This window comes from Vombatus ursinus, unplaced genomic scaffold, assembly GCF_900497805.2.
Source record: "Vombatus ursinus unplaced genomic scaffold, bare-nosed wombat genome assembly UNPS02012602.1, whole genome shotgun sequence".
Classification (NCBI taxonomy): Eukaryota; Metazoa; Chordata; class Mammalia; order Diprotodontia; family Vombatidae; genus Vombatus; species Vombatus ursinus.
In genome coordinates this window covers 2,819,850-2,840,415 of record NW_020952380.1, presented here as the reverse complement: position 1 = coordinate 2,840,415, position 20,566 = coordinate 2,819,850, and the positions used below count along the sequence as shown (strand labels likewise).

General features: G+C 39.6%; 1 protein-coding gene across 1 annotated transcript in view; it reads right to left on the bottom strand.

Annotated features, from left to right (window-relative positions):
- The window catches only part of LRP11 (LDL receptor related protein 11), a 91,736-nt gene extending 79,738 nt beyond the window's left edge, over nucleotides 1-11,998 (bottom strand). The window contains exon 1 of the mRNA XM_027857978.1: nucleotides 11,287-11,998. Coding sequence (XP_027713779.1) covers nucleotides 11,287-11,998 — 712 coding nt within the window. The remainder of the gene's footprint in view (nucleotides 1-11,286) is intronic.
- Nucleotides 11,999-20,566: the final 8,568 nt, after the last annotated feature.

The window sequence follows — 20,566 nt, the reverse complement described above, 5'->3', positions numbered from 1 at the left end:
CCAGCTTGACTATACAGTAGTTAGATAATGTTATGGATTGCCCATATCCTAGCCTAGAGACTCACATCATGTGGATATGTGGGATCAATAACAGTGGTGGAGTGTCCCAAAGTATTTATTCCCTCCCCTCCCTTCCCTGAATTTGTACCAGGTGCTGGAATTCCCAGGTATGGCTCTACTTCTGGGAGACCACTTTTTTTGAAAGGATCTCAAATTATTATTATTCATTTATTAAATAAATAATTACTGTCTGAAAGCATGACTCAGTATAATTTACACAAGAGGCATTTAGATATAATTTGGTTTTTTCTAAGTCATACTATTATCCAAGAAAATGATGATTCTTTTCCTTTTATTGTATTATATCCCATACAGAGAAACATCCCCATTTGTAGGTACACATGCTATCTGCAAATAGCCAGATATACTCTTCCTAAAAGCTAAAAACCAATAAAGTTGAAATAAAGGGATTATTAGCTCTAAGGGGATTAGATTAGCTCTAAGGACAATTCTAGGTCTGACATTCTATGATTTAGGAATGTTCGGTACCATTAGAGTCAGCAATTTTGAATTGAGATAAACCAAAAACAAATTCTTGCCCTGGGGGAAAATCCAGATTACCTGGCTTTCTCCACCCTTAAGGCCTGAATACTTCACAGTCTATTCTAAAGGGCTGCAGGAATTAAGGATGTTAGCATGGGAAAGGAAAGAAAGACTTGTGTGTGGGGGTGGGATGGGGGAATGGTGGGCTAGAACTTGGAGGAAAAACAATGAGAGATGTCCAAAAATGTAACTGGTTAGCTTGGGAGAGTGTGTTCCCATCCTTAGTCTTCAGGTGAAGGGTAGATGACTGCTTTTCATTTATGTTGTAGATAGGAGTCTCGTTCAGGAACAGGTTGGAATAGATAACTTCTGAGGTTCCTCCATCTCTGAAATTCTCTAGTTCTTTAAATGACATGCAATAGAATGTGAGTTTCTTGGGCACAAGTATTCTTTCATCTGCTCTCAGTCCCAGTTTTTTCATCTATAAAATGGGGCTACTCATAGCATCTACCTCTCAGGGCTGATGTGAAGATAAAATGAAATAATATTTATAAATCACTTAGCAAACCTTAAAATACTACATAAATGCTGTTAGTTTTATTATTCTTTGCATTTGTAGTCACAGGAACTGGCACATAGACATTTAATAAATGCTTGTTGATCTATTCATTCATTTACATCCTCTGATTATTGAGCTAAGGAAGGCAGGTGTGCTCCTTAGTTCACCTTTAGGTAGAATACATGACAGAGCATCATTTAAAAAGACTCAGAACCTTCCTACTCAGAACAAGAATGACATTTCAACATTCAGCTTAAAATGAATGAGTATTACCAGGGAGATCTAGCGGAACGTCAATCATTTATGGCACAGGCATTTAACCTAGCTGTTGAACAGGAAAAATACCATTCAATTTAGATTTTATATTACTGCAGTTTAATGGAGCTGAATGTTTGTTTTTCTAACATATTCCCATTAAAAATAGTTGTTGAAACTGAGGTAAGTTATGAGTGATAAATTATAACTATTCTGGCTAAATGAAGAAAATATTTTTGAGATATGCTATAAACCATTGTCACCTTAAATCTGCTTTATTGAAAGTACTTGTAAAATGTACTTTCGGTGGGTTACAAAATTGCAAAACTACAGTGAACACTATGTGTCAAAGCAGGAGTCAGCTGTGGGTGGGAAAAAGATGAAAAGAAGAAGAAAAGCTTTTGCTTCCTAAACAAAAATCATGTTTTCATTCACCTCTTTAGTTTTTCAGGAAAAATTAGAAACTCTTCTTGTGGAAAGGACATTACTCACAGCTTCAAGACAATTTTAATTGATACCTCTTAATGACCTCTTTAATTTGGTATGCTTAAGGAAAATAAATAATTACATTATTCATTTAATCCTACCAGTACTTTTCCTACTAATGGAACACTAAAGATATTTTACAGATATAAGGAGAATTTTGTTATTCTTAAAATTTCTAACTAATCATATTTCAAGAATTCTTTAAATTTTCTGTTACCTATGTTATTTCCCATGCTGCACCAGGAACTCTGTTGATGGTAGAGGTGGAGGCATTGCATGAGAACCAAATGTCAATGCTAATGATATTTCCCCTACCTTCTAAAATGTTAAATGTTAAATTAGGCAGCCAACAATCATAAAATAGGCTTAATTTCTTCTGTTTTGCTCCAAAATGACCCCAACTCCCTTTTATCCTGAGATAAAATTCTATGTCCCCAGACTCCCAGGGATAGCATTTATAGTTCCATTAATATATTTTAAGGTCAGAAACATCATGTGGACAAAATGATTTAGAAAACATGTCACCCTAGAATTTCTTTTTGTCCAAGGAAATTATTTTAATTTCTTCGGCATGCTTCCCTCACTCCCTTTCCTTTGAACTTGCTCAAAGTACATCAGTTTTGGTCTTTTCCCCTCTGGTATGTTTTCACTTATATTTATTTATTAATTTTTTTTTTGAGGCAGTTGGGGTTAAGTGACTTGCCCAGGGTCACACAGCTAGTAAATATCAAGTGTCTGGTCTGAGACAGGATTTGAACTCAGGTCCTCCTGACTCCAGGGTCAGTGCTCTATCCACTGTGCCACCTAGCTGCCCCTTATTTATCTTTTCCCATTATGCTAACATGGCCAGCTTAATAAATTTGAACATATACTTTTTGAGTACCTAATGTGCAGGACTTGTGCTGGGCTCTGGGAATACAAATAAACCACCACCACAACCACAAATCAGTTCCTGCTTTCAAGGGGCTCACATTCTTTTGGGGGATGCATCAAGTAAAGAGATAAATAAACACTAGGTCATTCGAATAGGTAGAGAACACTAACAATTTGAAGGTGAGGAAGGGAGTCTGGAAATGCTCCCCTGAGGAGGTATCCCATTAGCTGAGACTGAAAGGAAGCAAAAGATTCTAAAAATGGAAGATGAGGAGAAAATGCATTCCAGGAATGAGGTAAGGCCAAATGACAAGGTGTGGAGTAGGGAGATGGAATGCTGAGTTCTAGGAATAGCAAGTAGGCCAGTTTGGCTGAAAGGTAGCATATATAAAAAGGATTTATGCAAAATAAGCTTGAGAAGGTAGGCTGGAGCCAGATTGTGAAAGGGTTTAAATGCAAAGACTTCTATTTTATCCTAGGGGAAACAGGAAGCCATTAAAGGTTTCTGAGCTGGGAGTGACATGGTTGGAACTATGCTTTAGGAAGGCATATATTAATCAAATCTAAACTTTAAAAAAAATACAGACATCTCTTCTCCACATTGCAACTCCCCCCCCCCCCCGAGTTTTCAATACATTGCAGATTGGCATAAGAAATTAAATGGGAATTTTTTGGGAGTTTTGCGGAATCCACAGATGACACATGAAGGCCAACAGATGACACTGAAAAAGGTTAGAAACTCAGAAGTGCATAAAATCTACACATAGTGTAGTATAATATCAACATATTTTGTCTTTTAATACCATAATAATTCAGACTTCTCTGGTAAGAAGGGAGAGCTAAACGTTTTTATGCAAATTTTCCAGATGTAGGGGAGGAAAGGGGTTCCTGTTATGTGGAAGGGATAACTGTACACTTCTTTCTAGATCTTTATATCCAGGAACACAGTGTATCTCTATCTCATTGATTCAATTAAAAAAAACATTTATTAACCTCATTTATGTCATAGATCCACTTGGCAGTCTGGTGAAGCCTATGGACCCCTTCTCAACCTGATTTTAAGTGTATAAGATAAAATTCAGAGAGTTGCAAAGGAAACCAATTATGTTCACACACAGTTCTCACCAATACTCTATGTTCACAGCATTGTGCTATGCAATGGGACAGAGACAAAGTTTAGAACATCTGTGGTTATAAATGATTGGCACATACAATAATACAATAAATTTCCAGAGGATAAGGAATCTACTGTGTCAACAACACATAAGTAAATAAACAAATAAAAACACAACCTGAATGTTACATGATGAATATATTAAATAGCTATTACTTGATATATCTACAACATATCTATTTTGAATATAGTTTAATGAGGAGAAAAAAAGGTTTTTGTCCTATGTAACTTATTCAGGTAGGCACAGATAACAGAGCCATATCAAATGCTGAGAAGATGAAACGGGGGCCATAGGACCATAGAGCAGGTATTCTTAACCTGGCATCCACCAACCCCCAACAGGGTCATGGATAAATTTCAGAATGTCCATGAACTTTTTTTTTCTTTGAGACAATCGGGATTTTGAGACAGTGTCACACAGCTGCTAAGCGTCTGAGGCTGGATTTGAATTTAGGTCCTCCTAACTCCAGGGCTGGTACTCTATCCACTGCACCAACTAGATGCCCCATGTGACCATGAACTTAAAAATTTTGAGAACTGTGTGTGAACATAATTGGTTTCCTTTGCAACTCTCTAAATTTTATCTTATACACTTAAAATCAGGTTGAGAAGGGGTCTATAGGCTTCACCAGACTGCCAAGTGGATCTATGACATAAAAAAGGTAAAGAACCCTTGGCACTAGAGGAAAGGACAGGAATCAAAAACTGATTTCACATGTGTCCTCCAGTCTCTGGAAGGAGGGACTGCTCAGCAGTGATGAAGTTTATCTGATCAGAAAAGAATGTTTTTAGCAGGAGGCTAACTAGTTCTTATTTTATTAATTTTTGTTTTCATTCTGAATTTAACAAACACTAAATAGAATGGGCATTAGTGTATACATGGAAGAACAAAAAAACATGAAACGTGAACCTTCAGTTCTCTATTATGTACAGCTGGCTTTTCTTTTTAAGTATATAATAATATCAGTTTGTAGCTTTCAGGGTTGTTCACTTGTCTGGTTCTATTCTTTTCTCTCTATTAAATAAAAGATAAAGGTAACTAGTTTTAGAATAGGGTGAGTGGGGGGTGGGACAAATTAGAGAAGAATGATGCACAAAGTTATTGAAAAGGGGAAAGCTTCCAGGAAGAAGTGAAAAGAAATCTTGATAAAGGTATGATGTTTGAAAAGTTTGAGAGAGAGAGAGTTTCTGGGTAATGTAATCACTTTATTAATAAGGCTAGCATATTTAGTAATAAAATGAGGTCAGTAGCACTCTTGAATGCCAAAGACCCCTCATGATGGTGGGTTCACAGTTGATATACCCTTGGAAGAGTGGGTATTCCTGAGGGTAGCAACCAACTCTGATTGGCCAATAAGTAATGAGAGAATGAATATTACAAGGAGGGGCTGAGCTATATCCTAATGAGGGTCTTGAGGTCTTGGTCAAAGAGGCATCACTTTCCACATCACCTGTCTGACAAAAAGAAAATCCATATTTTCCCAGATCTGTCTGAGTAAACACAATTAACAGAAATCCATCCATATAAACTTAGAATTTCTTTTACTGTTTTTGATTACATCTTTTTTAGCCTGGGTAAGTCTTTGAGAGTTCCTACACTGGTTGAATTCTGGATGAGGAAGTAGATAAGGGGAAAAATCTTGGTCCTGATCCAATTAGTTATTAATACAGGTTATGAAATAAAGCCCAAGGAGGAATAGAGATACAAGATAGAGAATTAATTAATTATTAATACAGGTTATGAAATAAAGCCCAAGAAGGAATAGAGATACAATAGCCTGATGGCACTCACTGAACATCAATAGATTATTTTTATAGGAAAATTGGATTCCGGTTCAAATGGGTTGTTAAATGGTGGCTTAGTTTCCAGGCTGGCTCACCAAGGTCCATTAAAACTAATTTACTAGTGACCCCCTTTTAGCATATTGTTTCTGTGGAAAGACACATTCCAGGTTGTAAGTAGGCACACCTGGAATACATTCCCCCTCCATTTTGCTGGCAAAGAGGGTTGAAATCAAAAAGGCTAGTTTCTCTGCTGAATGGGAATAACAGTTCTCTTTACCCTCATTTATGTTTTATCCCTAAAACACTTCTCAATCAGTTTACTCTCTGTAGTTCCACTTTCTGTGTATTGCATGCCTTGCCTTTTTTTCTCCCCCTTTACTAACAATATCACTCTTCCTTTTTTGATTCTGTGTTCCTTTCACCTACATCTCCCAGATGAAAGGGACAAAGTGGGAATGAAGAGTTTCCAACTTCTTGGCTATCCAGGTGTCTTGGAAGTAAACAAGGAAGACCACTTCCTTAGACTTCTAAACTAGTTATTACCAGGAAACTTAAAAAAAAAATACAACTTGTGATTTCATTGGAGTAGGGAGTTCCTCTTAAGGAAGCTTCTTCTGCCAATGCAAATCAGAGTTCACTCTGCAACTTATAGTGGTGGATACGGACTTGTTAAGTGATTTGCTCAGGATTGTGAAGAAGCCAATATGTGTTGGAGGAGACATGTAAATTTAGACACCTAAATCCTAACCTTCCTAATTACAAGGCAGGATCATGGGATCACAGATTTGGAGTGGAAGGGGACCTTAGACATTCTCTCTCTTGCAACCTACTCATTTTACAGATGAGGAGAGGCCCAAGTAAGTTGGGTGTCTTGCCTTATGATCACATAGATAACAAATGACAGGTGGAATTTGAATCCAAATTCTCTGACTTCAGATCCAGTGTTATTTCCACTGTGTACAGGGATTAAAACAACAAACTAAAAAGAGACTGATATGGAATTCGGCAAAATTTTAACAGCTTATAAGAGTAGCTTACTCCCAACTTCAGTGAAAATACATATATTAAGTATATACCCATCTCTTCCATAGATCCTTCTCATTGACTCTTTAGTTCTACAAAGTCAATCCCATTCCCTAAAATTTCTCATGCTCTTTATATGCCCAAGGCTGGGTTCCCAGAGTCAATATTATTCCTTTTCAGAAAAAAAAAAAGTTTTACCTGAGGTATCTACACACCCTCCCAACAAGAAAAAAATCCCTCCCCTTCATAATCTCCTCCACAGAATTGGGATCACAGATATGATAAAGAGTAGTTGGGAGTAAGTTACATGCAAAGAATTGAAGGGGATTATTTATATCTTCAAAACTCCAGACTTGTCAGTTTCTAGCTCTATATCCTTAGGCTTTGTCTCAGAAAGTCATGTTTGGTTACTTCCTTACAACCTTCCCTGGAAGGCACCCCTCTATATCTGTACATCTACATGAGAATTGATACCGTTCTGGTTACTCCTTCCCTCAGACATTCTGAACGGGGGCTATATAGATAAAGTCAAGTGTTCGTAAACTAGTCTGCCTGTGCTATGGAAGATGACAGCTCAACTGGATTTGATCTAATTGAGATGTGACAATATTCTTGGACTGGAGGTATACAGATTATTTAGGAGGGATGGAAGGCTCAGGAAAGACAGGCAAAATGGACTAGGAGCCTGGAGATTTGGATTCTACCCCCATTCTGCCACTAACTAACTGTGTGGCCTTGGGCAAGTGGCCTTAACCTTTCTTGGCTTCAAGTTCTTAATATGTAAAATGAGAAAGTGGGCTTAGGTGATCTTAAGATTCCTTCCTGCTCTAATATTCAATGATTTTTGTACATTAAAGATAAAGATACTAACTCCATGGTTTAGAAAAAAAGAAGAGAAGGAAGGAAGGAAGAGAAAAGAAGAAAGAAAGGTTAGTCAGAGTGAATCTCTACTGGAAAAATTTTGGTAGGAGATGATTGTAGTCTTGGTATACTAAACCTTGGGGGCAATTAAGCAAAGCTACTAAGGCAAAGAGCCTAGTGGCAATTACCATGAGGACAGTTAGAAAATTAAAGTAGCAGGTCATTAATGGATCAAACATATTTTTAAGATTAAATGGAAGAAAAAAAAAGGTTAAATGGAAGAGGGAAAGCTAGGTGGAAGAGTGGATAGAGCACCAGGCCTGGAGTCAGGAGGACCTGAGTTTTAATCTGGCTTCATACTAGACACTTGACACTTACTAGCTGTGTGACCCTGGGCAAGTCACTTAACCCCAATTGCCTCACCCAAAAAAAAATTAAATAGAAGATGACTCATAGATTTAGAGCTTTAGGAATCAAGTCTATCATTTTACATATTCCTAAGGGAAGGGTATTAGCAACTGGGTGGGTAGAAGGGACTCAAGACAAGCTCCCTTTAGGGGTGGCACATGAGCTGACCTTGAAGAAAGGTAGGACTTCTATGAAGCAGAAATGAGAAGGCCATGCATTCCAAGCATGAGGAAAAGCTTATATAAAAGTGCAAAGAAAAGAGAAAGAATGTCATATACAGGGACCAGACTCAGAGAGGGTTAAGGGACTTACATGTGGTTGTTGTGCAGAATGTAAGAGATAAATCTCTTGATGAAATATTTACAAAAGGAAGGGATTAGTTAAGTATCTGAAGCAAGAAGGCAACCTTCAGGAAACAAATTATAAAAATGGCAGGTGTTCAGAATTTCAAGAAAAGAAAGGCCAGCTATCATTCAAAGAGAAAATTAAAAGTCCTCATAAATAAACAGAACAAAGTGCAAAGGGATATGCACAGTATAGGATACTGGGGGAAGAAAAATTAAGTAGTATAAATACAATATATAGGAAGATGAGGTGTGTCAAGTATAGCACAAAAAAAGTAGAGGGGGAAGTGGGGGTTTTTATTTAATTCATTTAATTGAATAAACTTTTATTAAGCACCTATTAAATGCCAGTCACTAGCTAGCCACTGAAGACACAAGTAAACAAACAAACCCTGAAAGGGTCTTTACACTTGAGGAGTTCATATTCTGTTGGGGATATGAAGCAATACATACATAGAAATTTTAATGCAAAATATATTTACAAAGTAATTTCTGAGGGAAGGGTACTAGTAACTGGGTGGGTAGGTGGGACTCCAGATAGGCTTCTTTTAGGGGATGAAACATGAGCTGAGAGTGAAGAAAGGTAGGGATTCTGGGAAGCAGAGATGAGAAGGCCATATATTCCAGGTATGAGGGGAAAGTTTGTATAAAAGTGCAGAGAAAAGATATGGAATGTCATGTACAGGGAACAGCAAGCAGGTCACTTGGCTGGAACTCACAGTTCAGGAAGGAGAGTAATGTGTAAGAAGTGTGGAACAGTAGGCTGGAACCATATGGTGAAGGGCTTTAAATGCCAAACAGAGGAGTTTGCATTTTATACCCTTTTGGTAAGAGTGAGTCACTGAAGATACTTGAGTGGGGGAGTGATGTGGTCAGACTGGTGCTTTAGTAATTTCAAGTTGGCTTCTGAGAAGGATGTTTGACAAGTTACCCATCAATTGTGCAGTTAAGAAAAAGCAAGCATGACAGTAAGATGCAAAAATGGGCATAGAATTTTGGAACCATGGCTAGTACTAGGCTCAGACCTTTGATGGCACAATTCTAAAAGCCAAAACTAAAAAGAAAAAAAAACCCAACCAAAAAAACACCTAACAAAAAACTTTGAAATTATTCATAAGAGTAAAAAAAAAAGAATATTAATGGATTATAAAACAAAGCTAAGGCCTGAGAGCTCACTATACATTTGATGATTGAAATGGAACTAGACTACAGGTAAGAAGTACGAGAATAGGTCTTTAAGTAGATGAGATTATTCACTAACTTCCAGGAGAAAAGAATATAATGAAATAGATATTGTGAAACATGATATAAAAGAGGAAAGTTATAGAATAACATTTTTTCAGAAAAGAAGAAGATTCTTATCCGCAAAGAAAAGTTTTAAGTGTAGTATATCCTAAAGTCAGAGCAATGGACTAGGTGACCTCTCAATGTGTCTTCCAGAAATGAGATAGCAATGTGGAATTTGGGGCAGCTAGGTGGCACAGTGTACAGTCAGGAAGACTCATCTTCCTGAGTTCAAATCTAGCCTCAGACACTTACTAGCTGTGTCACCCTGGGCATGTCACTTAACCCTGCTTGCTTCAGTTTCCTCATCTGTAAAATGAGCTGGGATCTCTGCCAAGAAAACCTCAAATGGAGTCACAAAGAATTGAACAAAACTGAAAAAAAGCAATAGCTTAACAACAAAAAGTGAAATGAACATCGGCACTAGGGTCTAAAAACCTGCCTTTGGGCTTCAGTTTCTTCAACTTTAAAAGAGGAGGATGGACTAAATGGCCTCTCAGCTCCCTTGTACTTCCAGATCTATGACTCCCTCAACTTGTTAAGATTCAGTTCTTTATTCTCCTTAAATTTTCAAGGTTGGTGTGAAACTCAGATCCATTTCCTTTTAAGTTAAGAAAGTGATTTTTTTTTCTTGCCTTCATTTCCCTTCTCAGTAGGGTCTTCTCGGTTGCCTTCTGTTTTGTGATTCGAGGTCCAATGGAAGAGAATATGATTCAACACACTCACACTCGACATATTTTTGTAAAAGTGCAATCATGGGTTTGTTCCCTTCCTAACGTTTTTTTTCCTTCCAGGACAGTCTCGTGTATGTGTCTTAATGCTTATTCATAGCTAAACGGAGAATGCTAAAGTGTGCATGAAATAAAGAATTAGTTGTAATTTTAAAGGCGTTAAAAAAAACCCTGACTTGCGATTTCTGTTACTGTTATTTACTCAAGTACCGTCCTCTCACTTCAACAAAAGAATAACAGCTGGTAGGCCGTTACCAAAATGAGGTACACGTTTTCCTTCCCTGCTGGGAACAATTACAGGTGGAATCACGAGAGGCATATTTTAAAAAGGCAATGGATATTATGAAAATCAGCTGTAATCACATAAGGCAGCTCAACTACATTTGCACTTGGAACAACTTCAACCCTGTCCTATCTAACACACAGGCACCATTCGCTAAAAAACAGGATTGTGGGTGTGTTTGTTTTTTTTCTGCTTCATTTAAAAACCTAATTTCATTTAATTCTTTAAACTCCCAGGGGTTTTTCAACAAAACCCAGGACCATCTGGTAGTGCTGGTTTGCTATTTGCTAGTCCACACTCAGTGTTTCACTGAAACCACCGTAATGATGGAAAGTCTCCGAACTTCTCCCTGAATAGCCAACTATTTATTCACTTAGAGATAGTCTAGTTGGAAAACAAACAGAAAACTGGAAAACAAAGCAAAACACATACACACACTTCTGCTCACTTTCTGAGCTGGCCATGTGTCCCACGGCCATTCAGCTTCTACTTGGTTTGAGAGCCAGTAAGGCAAGACAGACTCCTGATAAAGGAAGGGAAAGGACGACGCAGATAAGGAGGGTAGTGGAAAAGTATCAAGCTATCCTCCGACCACCGGTAACAGAGAACTCATAGCCCGGGAACAGGAAGGGAAAAGGGAAAGGAATGCCAGAGGCTCTTTGAAGACGTGCTCTTACCCTGGGGTAGAGATGAGGCTGCGGAGGCAGCTTCGGCAGCCGAAGTCGAGCTTTGCAGCGGCTTTTTCCAGGATCCCAAGGGAGCAGCCGGCCTGCCTCTGCTGCCTCCCGGAGGCCCTCCGGAGCGGGGAGTGGTGTTGCGGTGGCTCTCGGTGGCCGGGCTCAGGCTGTAGCTGTTATAACCTCGGTGCAGCGAGAATTTACAGACGTTACGGCCGCGGTGGGTGCAGTTGAAAAGGTAGCAGTTCAGGTCGCCGTTGTCCTGGGGCTGGGGCAGCTCCACCACCGCCACGGTGCAGAGGGGCTCGGCGCAGCACGCGGCCACGCATTGCTGCCAGTCCCGTACTGCGGCGGGCGCCGTTAGGAAGGTGGCCCCGGCGTCGAGCGAGTCCTTGGTGCGGATGATGGAGTCGGGCTTGACCGTGTAGCCGCCGCCAGGGCAGCCGGCTTCCGCCCCGGCTCGCTGCTGCGGCCGCTCGCGGTTGTCGTCGCTTTCGTCCGGCTCCCGCGCCGGCGGCTCCTGCTGCAGCTGCTTGCGGAACTCTTCCAGCAGCTCCTCCACGCCCGAGATGGACGAGCGCAGCTCGGCCAGCGGCGCCGAGCGCTGTCCGCCGGCTGCCTGGCCCAGCAGCCACATGACGAGCAGCAAAGGCAGCCCCAGCCACTGCACCTGCTGGCCCCGCGTCCCGCTGCCCGGGGGAGCCCAGGCCATGGCTGCAGGCCCGGGGATAGACGGAGCACCGAGGCTGCGTGCGAAGCCGCCCGGGTCGCTCGGGACAGAACCTAGGAGGAGCAAAGGAGGACGGAGACGATGGAGAAGGGAAAGGAAGGCAGGAAGGATGCAAACGAAGTGCTGTGCCCCTCGCTCTCCAGAGTCCTTTTCGCTCCAGCAGTCCGTCCCAGGTTCAGTGGACTCCGCCTGATGGGCTTTGCTGCACCGCGGCCCAAGACACCTCCCCGGCCCGTGGAGCAGCCGCCCGAGGCAGCATGGCCTGGCCGGCGGTGGCACGACTCCTTTTTGGGGGGCTGTTGTTGATGTTGTAATTCCCAAACCTCGCCTCTTCCTGGGCGCACACCCACGCGCCTGCCGCGGCTCCACTGGCGTTCTCCCCTCCCTCTCTGCACCTGCCTGCCCGGAAGATGGGTCTTAGTGCTGTTTGCCGCCAACAGACTCAGTGCTGTGCCAGGAGACACTGAACAGCTGGCTCTCCGCCCCTGGAGGCTCCTCCCTCACCCCCCCTCTTCCCTTCCCTCTCTGTCCGCCGCCCCGGTCTACCTCGGTTCGGTTAAAGGGAGGTGGACATTGGGGTGAAGATCTTCCCAACCCTACTAACGGGATGTGCACGGCCTTTCGGAACCAGAAGCGTTTTCAGGTCAAGGGCAAGAGGTGGAGCGAAATCTGTGATTAAGGTTCACTGAAGCTTTATTAATAATCTGTCTCCCAGAATATAAGCTCTCTGTGGTGGCACCTTGGCATAATGGAAAGAGCACTGAATTTAACAGCAGAAATCTTGGGTTCATATCCCGACACAGCGGCTTTCTACCTATGTGACCTTGGGCAAGTCACTGGACCTTAGTTTCTTCATCAGTGATAAGGGGGCAGGGCGGGAGTAGATAGAATTCAAGCTCTGACTAAATTATATGTGAATTGATCCTTTGAATATATATATTTCATATGTATGAATACGTATATTTGGTTCACATGTATGAGTATATTTGTTTCATATGTATGAATATGTATATTTGTTTCATAATCATGAGTATGTATATTTGTTTCATATGAGTATATATATTTCATACATGTGAGTATGTTTGTATATATGACTGGAGTCAGGAGTACCTGAGTTCAAATTCTGCCTTATACACTTACTAGCTGTATGAATCATCAGTCAACAATGTGATATAATTTTTTTAAAATGTAATCTTAGTTTACTAGGTGACACAGTGTGATAGAACATTGGACCTGGAGTCAAGATAGACCTGAATTCAAATCCAGCCTCAGACACTAGATATGGGACTCCAGGTAATCACTTAATCCTGTTTGCCTCAGTTTCCTCATAGGTAAAATGAACTGGAGAAGGAAATGGCAAACCACTCTAGTATCTTTACCAAAAAAACCCCCAAAACTAGCAAACAAAAAACCCCCACAGGACACGATTGAACAATAACAAATTCAACAATTAAATATTAATGTGACCTTATAACATTTGTATAAGCTTTACAAATATCTCATTTGATCTTCACAGTAGTGGTAGGAGGTAGGTGATATTATCCCTATTTTGCAGATGAGGAAACTATAGACAGGTTAAGTGACTTGCCTAGGGTCCCATATCTAGTAAGTGTCTGAGGCTGGATTTGAATTCAGGTCTATTCTGACTCTAGATCCAATGCTCTATCACACTGTGTCACCTAGTAAGCCAAGATTATGTTTTTTAAAAAAAATTATCACATGGTTGATTGATGATTCCCTTGATAAACTAAATCTTTTCCATGTGAACTATTAATCCAAGTCTCTCTATCCTATAATAATTTATTTATTTCAACTTAATTGCTGAATTTGAAATATAATAGGGAAAAATACATTATGATTGGTTTTGGGGGGGCACTTTTGGGTCCTAATTTTGTTATCCAGTATATTAGTTATCCTTCCAAGTTTTTTTGTCATTCACATGCTTGATAATCATTCTTCCTCTGTCTTCATTCAAGTCACTGATAGAAATATTGAACAGGACAGGAATGAAGTTAGAGCTCTGTGCTATGTCACTAGCAGCCTCTGTTTAGGCTGACATGCTTAATCAATGCTCTTTGATAACTGTTAGGCTACCCAGTACTCTTCCTGGGCAATCTCTTTCTGAAACAAAATCTCTAAGCTGTCCACGAATCAGACAAATTGTACTAGATTGAATCTGATCTTTCCATGTATCATCATTGCTCAATCTGTCCTGCATGTGCCATGTCCAGAGGATGGGGATGGGGGACTAGCAAAGATGTCTTTGTGCATACAGTGATGTCTTTGCCAGTAGCCTGTTTGAAAATCTTCCCAGTGCTTAGCACATGCCTAGTACATTTGTTGTTGTTGTTTTGTCATTTCAGTCGGGTCTAACCCTTCATGATCCTATTTTGGGGTTTCCTTGGCAAAGATACTGGAGTGGTTTGCCATTTCCTTCTCTAGCTCATTTGAGAGATGAGGAACTGAGGCAAATAGGGTTAAGTGACTTGCCCAGGGTCACCCAGCTAGTAAGTATATCTGAGACTGAGTTTGAACTCATGAAGATGTCTTCCTGATTCCAAGCCTAGTACATTATCCACTGCATCACCCAGTAGTCCTGCCTCGTATATAGTAAGTGCCTAATCAAGTCTTTATCTCTTCTCATTCCCACTGGTTAAGCTATACCTCAAAATACTGCCAAGACTCCCAAACTCTACCCTGAACTGCTGTTTCTCCATTCATGTTTCTATATTTGCCATACTCTGGCTCTCAGGCCTCTCAGAGACAAATACATTAGCTTGGTGCCTATTTCCCGATTCTCCTAAATAATCCCAAACAGATTAGCTGTCACTTGCTTCTTTCTGCAGTCACTCTATTCATTGGAGGGAGTGAGGTGAAGGAGAAAATACTTTCATATAAATGGGTAGAAGATATGCATGTTTTCCCTTCTAAGCCCTGTTGAGGCCCTTTGAATCCAGACTTAACAGAACAAATCCCCCTACTAAAAGGATTTGTTCTGTTAAAACTTGGACTCATCAAAAGACTGAACTCAAGGACCTAGAAGGTCACATGTGGGTAGGCATAAGATTACTAGACAGTGAAATGCCATAGATAAGAAAATTTCAATAAGAGATTTGACAAAGTCTCTTGATTTAATCATGGGCAGGATGGAAAAAAATGTTAGCAATTAGGTGGTTGCTGAGATGGTTGTGTGATTATTCCTGGTTTGAGCTGAAAGGTGAACGCAGGTGAAAGTGTTGCTCATCTGCATGGGAAGATTGGCATTTTTTGATATGTGATATGAAAGGTAGTCAATTTGAATCGCACAATATTTTTCTACAAAAATTCATAAATAACAAAGAAGCTGTAACATCATATACTAAAAGTTAAGAGATATAGGACTTGCAACCATCTGGTTAGAACAGGCTCCTTCAGAGCAGGAAGGGTATGCAGATAGAAAGTCAGAGCAAAGGCTTTCATTTATTTATTTCTATCTTAGGGATTTAAAAAATTGTTAACATATGACCCCCAGAATCATGAAGGGACTTGAAACAAAACAGAGTCCAATACACCAATGAAATGCGTTTATTGTTTGAGAAAAGGCTTGTAGGAGAGAGAAGATCCTACCATGGCAGCAGAGGTAGAGAGAGTTTTTCAGCTGCTCAAAGGGGAGAAGAAAAGGAGTGAGATAATATGGTTTCTAGAGGATTTCAGAGGAGGAGAAGAGAGGTTAAGGGAGAAATCTGTAGATATGATAAGTCAGGGAGTAAGGTGTTTGGAAAGTTCTGGGTCTGCAGCTACTGCTCAAGGCTGATTTGAACTGTTCAAGGCTGGTTTGACCTCTGCAGCCATCTCCAAGTTCACCTAGAGTTCACTTCGAAAAGGATCACTGATATGTCCAGCAGCTCTGAGCTTCAGAAATCCTTCTGATTGGCTGGTTGTTGTGTAACTCCATTGTCCTGCTCCTCTGTGAAGAAGGGAAACTCTAGCATACAGTATAGTCATTACAGAGCTCATGGCCACAAATTTAATATTTTATTTTTTCCCCAATTACATGTAAAAATGAATTTTGAACATTAATTAAAAAAAATTTTAAGTTCCAAATTCTTTTCCTCCTTCTCTTCCCCCTTCCCCCATTGAGAATGTAAGCAACTTGATATAGGTGCTACATGTGCAGTCATGCAAAACATTTTCATGTTAGTCCTGTTGTGAAAGAAAAGACAGACAAAAAACCCCAAGAAAAATAAAGAAAAATTATGCCTCCATTTGCATTCAGAGTACATCAGTTCTTTCTCTGAAGATGGATAGGATTTTTCATCCTAAGTCCTTCAGAATTGTCTTGGATCATTGTATCACTGAGAATAGCTAAGTCATTCACAGTTGATCGTCATACAATATTGCTGTTACTGTATACAGTGTTCTCCTGGTTCTGCTCATTTCACTTTGCATTAGTTCATGTAAGTCTTTCCAGGTTTTTCTGAGAGCATCCTGAATAGAGGCTTTTAATCTGTGGTTCACAGACTCCTAAGGGATCTGTGGATAGATTTCAGGGTGGAGGTGTCTGTAAACTTGGATGGGAAAAAAATTACATCTTTATTTATACTAACCTCTAACTAAAATTTGGCATTTATTTAAATTATTTAAAATATTATTTAATTATTTTGTTATTTAAATTTATTTATTTAAATTATTAATTTAAAATGATTTAAAAACTTTATCCTGAGAAGTGCAATTTATGAGTATTTAAGTGAAGATCTTCCATTCTACTCCCTGTTCTTAACTTTATCTGACCGACTCATAATTCTTCAAAGATTACTTTGTATAATTTGACACAACACTTACAACCCTTAGCAACTTCAGGCCATCTGGTCATTGGATTATTGTGTGGATGAGCTGAACTTCTGGGAAAAATTAAGTATGTGTTTTCATTTCTCTGTGTCAGGCAAAGATGAAGACCCACTGGATAGCAGCGAAACAGAATGTACATCTTGGCTGATCATATGAGTACATCCACATAGTTTGAATTCAATTTTGTATTTAGATCAACTAGTTATGAGGTTTTCTTTCTGTTCCTTGAAATCCCTAACCTGAACTTACACAGGAATTCATCTTAAAACTAGCTTCCCAGCAAAGCTAAACACTCTTTCAGAAGGCATGAGAGTAATTTGAAAGTTCATGTGAATCTGAGAAATATAAAACGGAGAAGGACCAACCTTAAAATGAATTTTGACATGAGCATTTTAAAAACTGGACCAATCATCTACCCCACCTACTTGCACAACCAGACCTTCCATATTCCTGAACTTTATCCTGAACTTCCCATTCACTTTGGATTGAACCCTCAGAGTTTCTCTTTGAATCTTCCTTTTCCCTACCTCACAGAGCCAATTAATTACCAAAGACTGTCATTTTTATTTCTGCAATATCTCTTGAGTCCATCTCTACCTTTTGACTTTCTCTGTGGTCATTCCAGCCCAATTCCTCATCCCTTTACCCTAGACTACTGTAAAAGCCTCCAAAGTGGTCTTAATGTAGCAGTGTTAACCAAGCTCCCATTAGGTTCAGTCTAATCTTCTTTCCAGTACATCCTTCGCATCACTGCCTGAGAATTCTTTCCAATTAACAGTTGTTATCACATATCTTTTATTGTCTTTCCATTGCCTATCAGATCAAGTATAAACTCTAGGTTATGGCATTCAAGGCCTTATGTGATCTGACTTTAACCCCTCTTTCTAGCCTTATCTCATGCTGCTTTCCTCAAGTACTCTGTATTTAAACAAACTGGACTACTCTCTATCTCCTGTTCTAATCCTGCTCTCTCCCATCTTCATACCTAGCTACTAGTTAGGTGGCACAGTGGACAGAGCACTAAACTTGGAGTCAGGAAGTCCTGAGTTTAAATCAGGCCTAAGACACTTAGTAAGTGTCTACTGAGCTAGTAGCTGTGTGAACCAGGACAAGTCATTTAACCTCTGTCTCCCTCAGTTTCCTCAAATGCAAAATGTGGGTAATAATAGCATCTATATTCTGGGGTTGTTATGAGAATAAAATGAATAATGTTTATAAAGCATTTCAAACAATTCCTGTCATATAGTAGGTGATCAATAAATGCTTGTTTCTTTCTTTTCTTCCTTCCATTCTTTGATAATATTGTGTCATACCTGGATTAGGCATTTGCCATATCTCTCAAGGTGCCACCTTATTCACAAAACCTTCCCTGACTCCCTTACTCCTAGTTGAAAGTTATCTCCCTGTCCTTAAATTTTGCATAAGACTTTGCCAGAGTTATTCTTTTGTGCTTGTCACATTCTCTTTCACATAATAACTATTTATGTATATCTTTTCACATGAAAGATGTGGAGCAAAACAGTCTCCAAAGCACTGAAAATACCAAACAAAAGGTAATGGAGAAGTGTATGGTGGGTGCGGCCAGGTTGCCACAGTCAATAACCAACTTTGAAAAAGTATAGGAGTAGCAGTTATCATCTGGGATGATTGGAAAAGAACATGGGTTGGTCATGTGGTAAGGGCAAGAGCTGATAGTGGGCAGGATGGGCTGTCATGTTAGGAGAAAGAGAGGAAGGCTTCTAGCACATTGGGTGGAGCCCTGTGGTGAACATTTGGGAGATGCAGACAAGAGTTCCACAGGGTAAGAGACCTGTGTGGGTTGTGAGCTGCATTGTGTGAGAGAATATTCAAATTGATGATGAAATCATAGATCCATTTAAGTCTTTACATCTATTCCCTTCTCCCCTTATTATCCTGACCCTTTCCCCCACCCTCTCAACTCGTAAATGTTACAAATAGTAGGACTTCATCAGTTTTCACCACATTGAATTAAATTTGAACTGGTTGGTTTTAGCCTAAGATAATTTTGAATCTTGATTCTATCTTTTACCTATTAACTATCCCTTTTATCACCTTTATGGCATCTGAAAATCTTATATCACCTGCATCTTCATCCAAATGATTGACAAAAATGTGTTTGGTCAGAGCCAAAAAAAGAGCTCTGTGGCTTGTCACTGAAGATCTCCGTCCAGGTTGACATTTATCATTAATCAGTGTACTAAATCTACTAATCAATCTACTAAGCAATAAATTGGATTGAAAATTCACCCTCTCCACTTTATTTTTCCCTTATCATCATTCTCATTCTCATTCTACTTTAAATTTGTGTAGTGCTTTAGTATTTCATAATCCTTTTCACTTTGTCTCTTTAATCTTTATCACAAGATTGTGAGCCTGTGAGGTAGGCCCTGTGCAAGGGGGCAAACCTTCTGCACTGTATGAAGAAAACATTCTTCACTAACTGTCCTGTCCCTCCTCACCACCTTGTAAGGAAGCAAATGTATCTTTCTACTGCATTGCAAAAGGGCTGTTTAAGGCTAAGTTAAGATAATGACTTACTATTGCATCACCAGGATGACTTGTGAGGGAGATTGGGGTTGAATTGTTTTTATGATCGAGGATTATTTATAATTATTTTATCTGAGAATTCTATTTCTCCTCCGTTTAACATTGGTCAAGAATGAAATATGTTTGTTCTCAAAATGTGAGCATCAGAATTCCTATCACTGGATAAAAGAACTTCTAGATAAAAAGTGATTAAAAGTATTAGGACTCTTTAACCTAAAACAATAAAGACTAACAAGAGATTACGGTTAAGTAAGCAAATTCATGAAAGGCAGAATATGGTGAACATTGATTCCACCCACTCCAAATCCTAGAACACTAGAACTGGAGGAAACTCAGTTTAAAGCAGGAAGTCACATGCTACCTTCCCCATTTTACAGATGAAGAAACTGAGACATGAGATCACCTAGCTAGTGCCCCTTAGTTGTTAGTGCCCCATGTCTCCTCAAATCACCATATATAAGTGTTTGTGTACATGCCTGCCATATATAAGCTACTTTTGTATTTATTTTTAGGGCAATTTTGGAAGATATTGAAATGTTTTATTGGTGCATGAAATAGCAGTGATACAGCTGAAATGGGAAGGGAACATGACTAGGGTGTTGCGACCAAAACAGAATGCTGATTCACGGGGACACTGTGTATGATTCATCAATGCCTGTGCTGATCTTATACTGGTCTATTCAGCTCTGCCCTTGAGCAGAGCCCAGGATAGGGTCTAGTGAGGACTGTGGCTTGGCAGAATTCATGAACACACATGACCTCAAATGTCCATACACAAACACAAAAGTATGGGCAATAAGCAAGTTGAACCAGAAGGTCCTGATGCAAAGAGAGAAATTTTACCTCAAAGATATTCTTGAGATATTGTAGGATAAGCCTTTGACTAGAATATGGATCTAGATGGATATACTTTATTCAAAAGAAACTGAATAGGTAAAAGGGTAAGGTGATAGTAATACTGTATACTAAAAGGTATAATTATGTGAAGAAATCTAGGAATCAGAGAAGCTTTGTGGAGAGCATTTGGATAAATAAAGATTAATGGAGGGAGAAACAATTTTAAAAAATCATCAAGATATACTATAAGACCACTTGGATAAAAAGAGGAAATAGATGAGGAATTTGGGAAACACCACAATCCAGGGATACAGACAT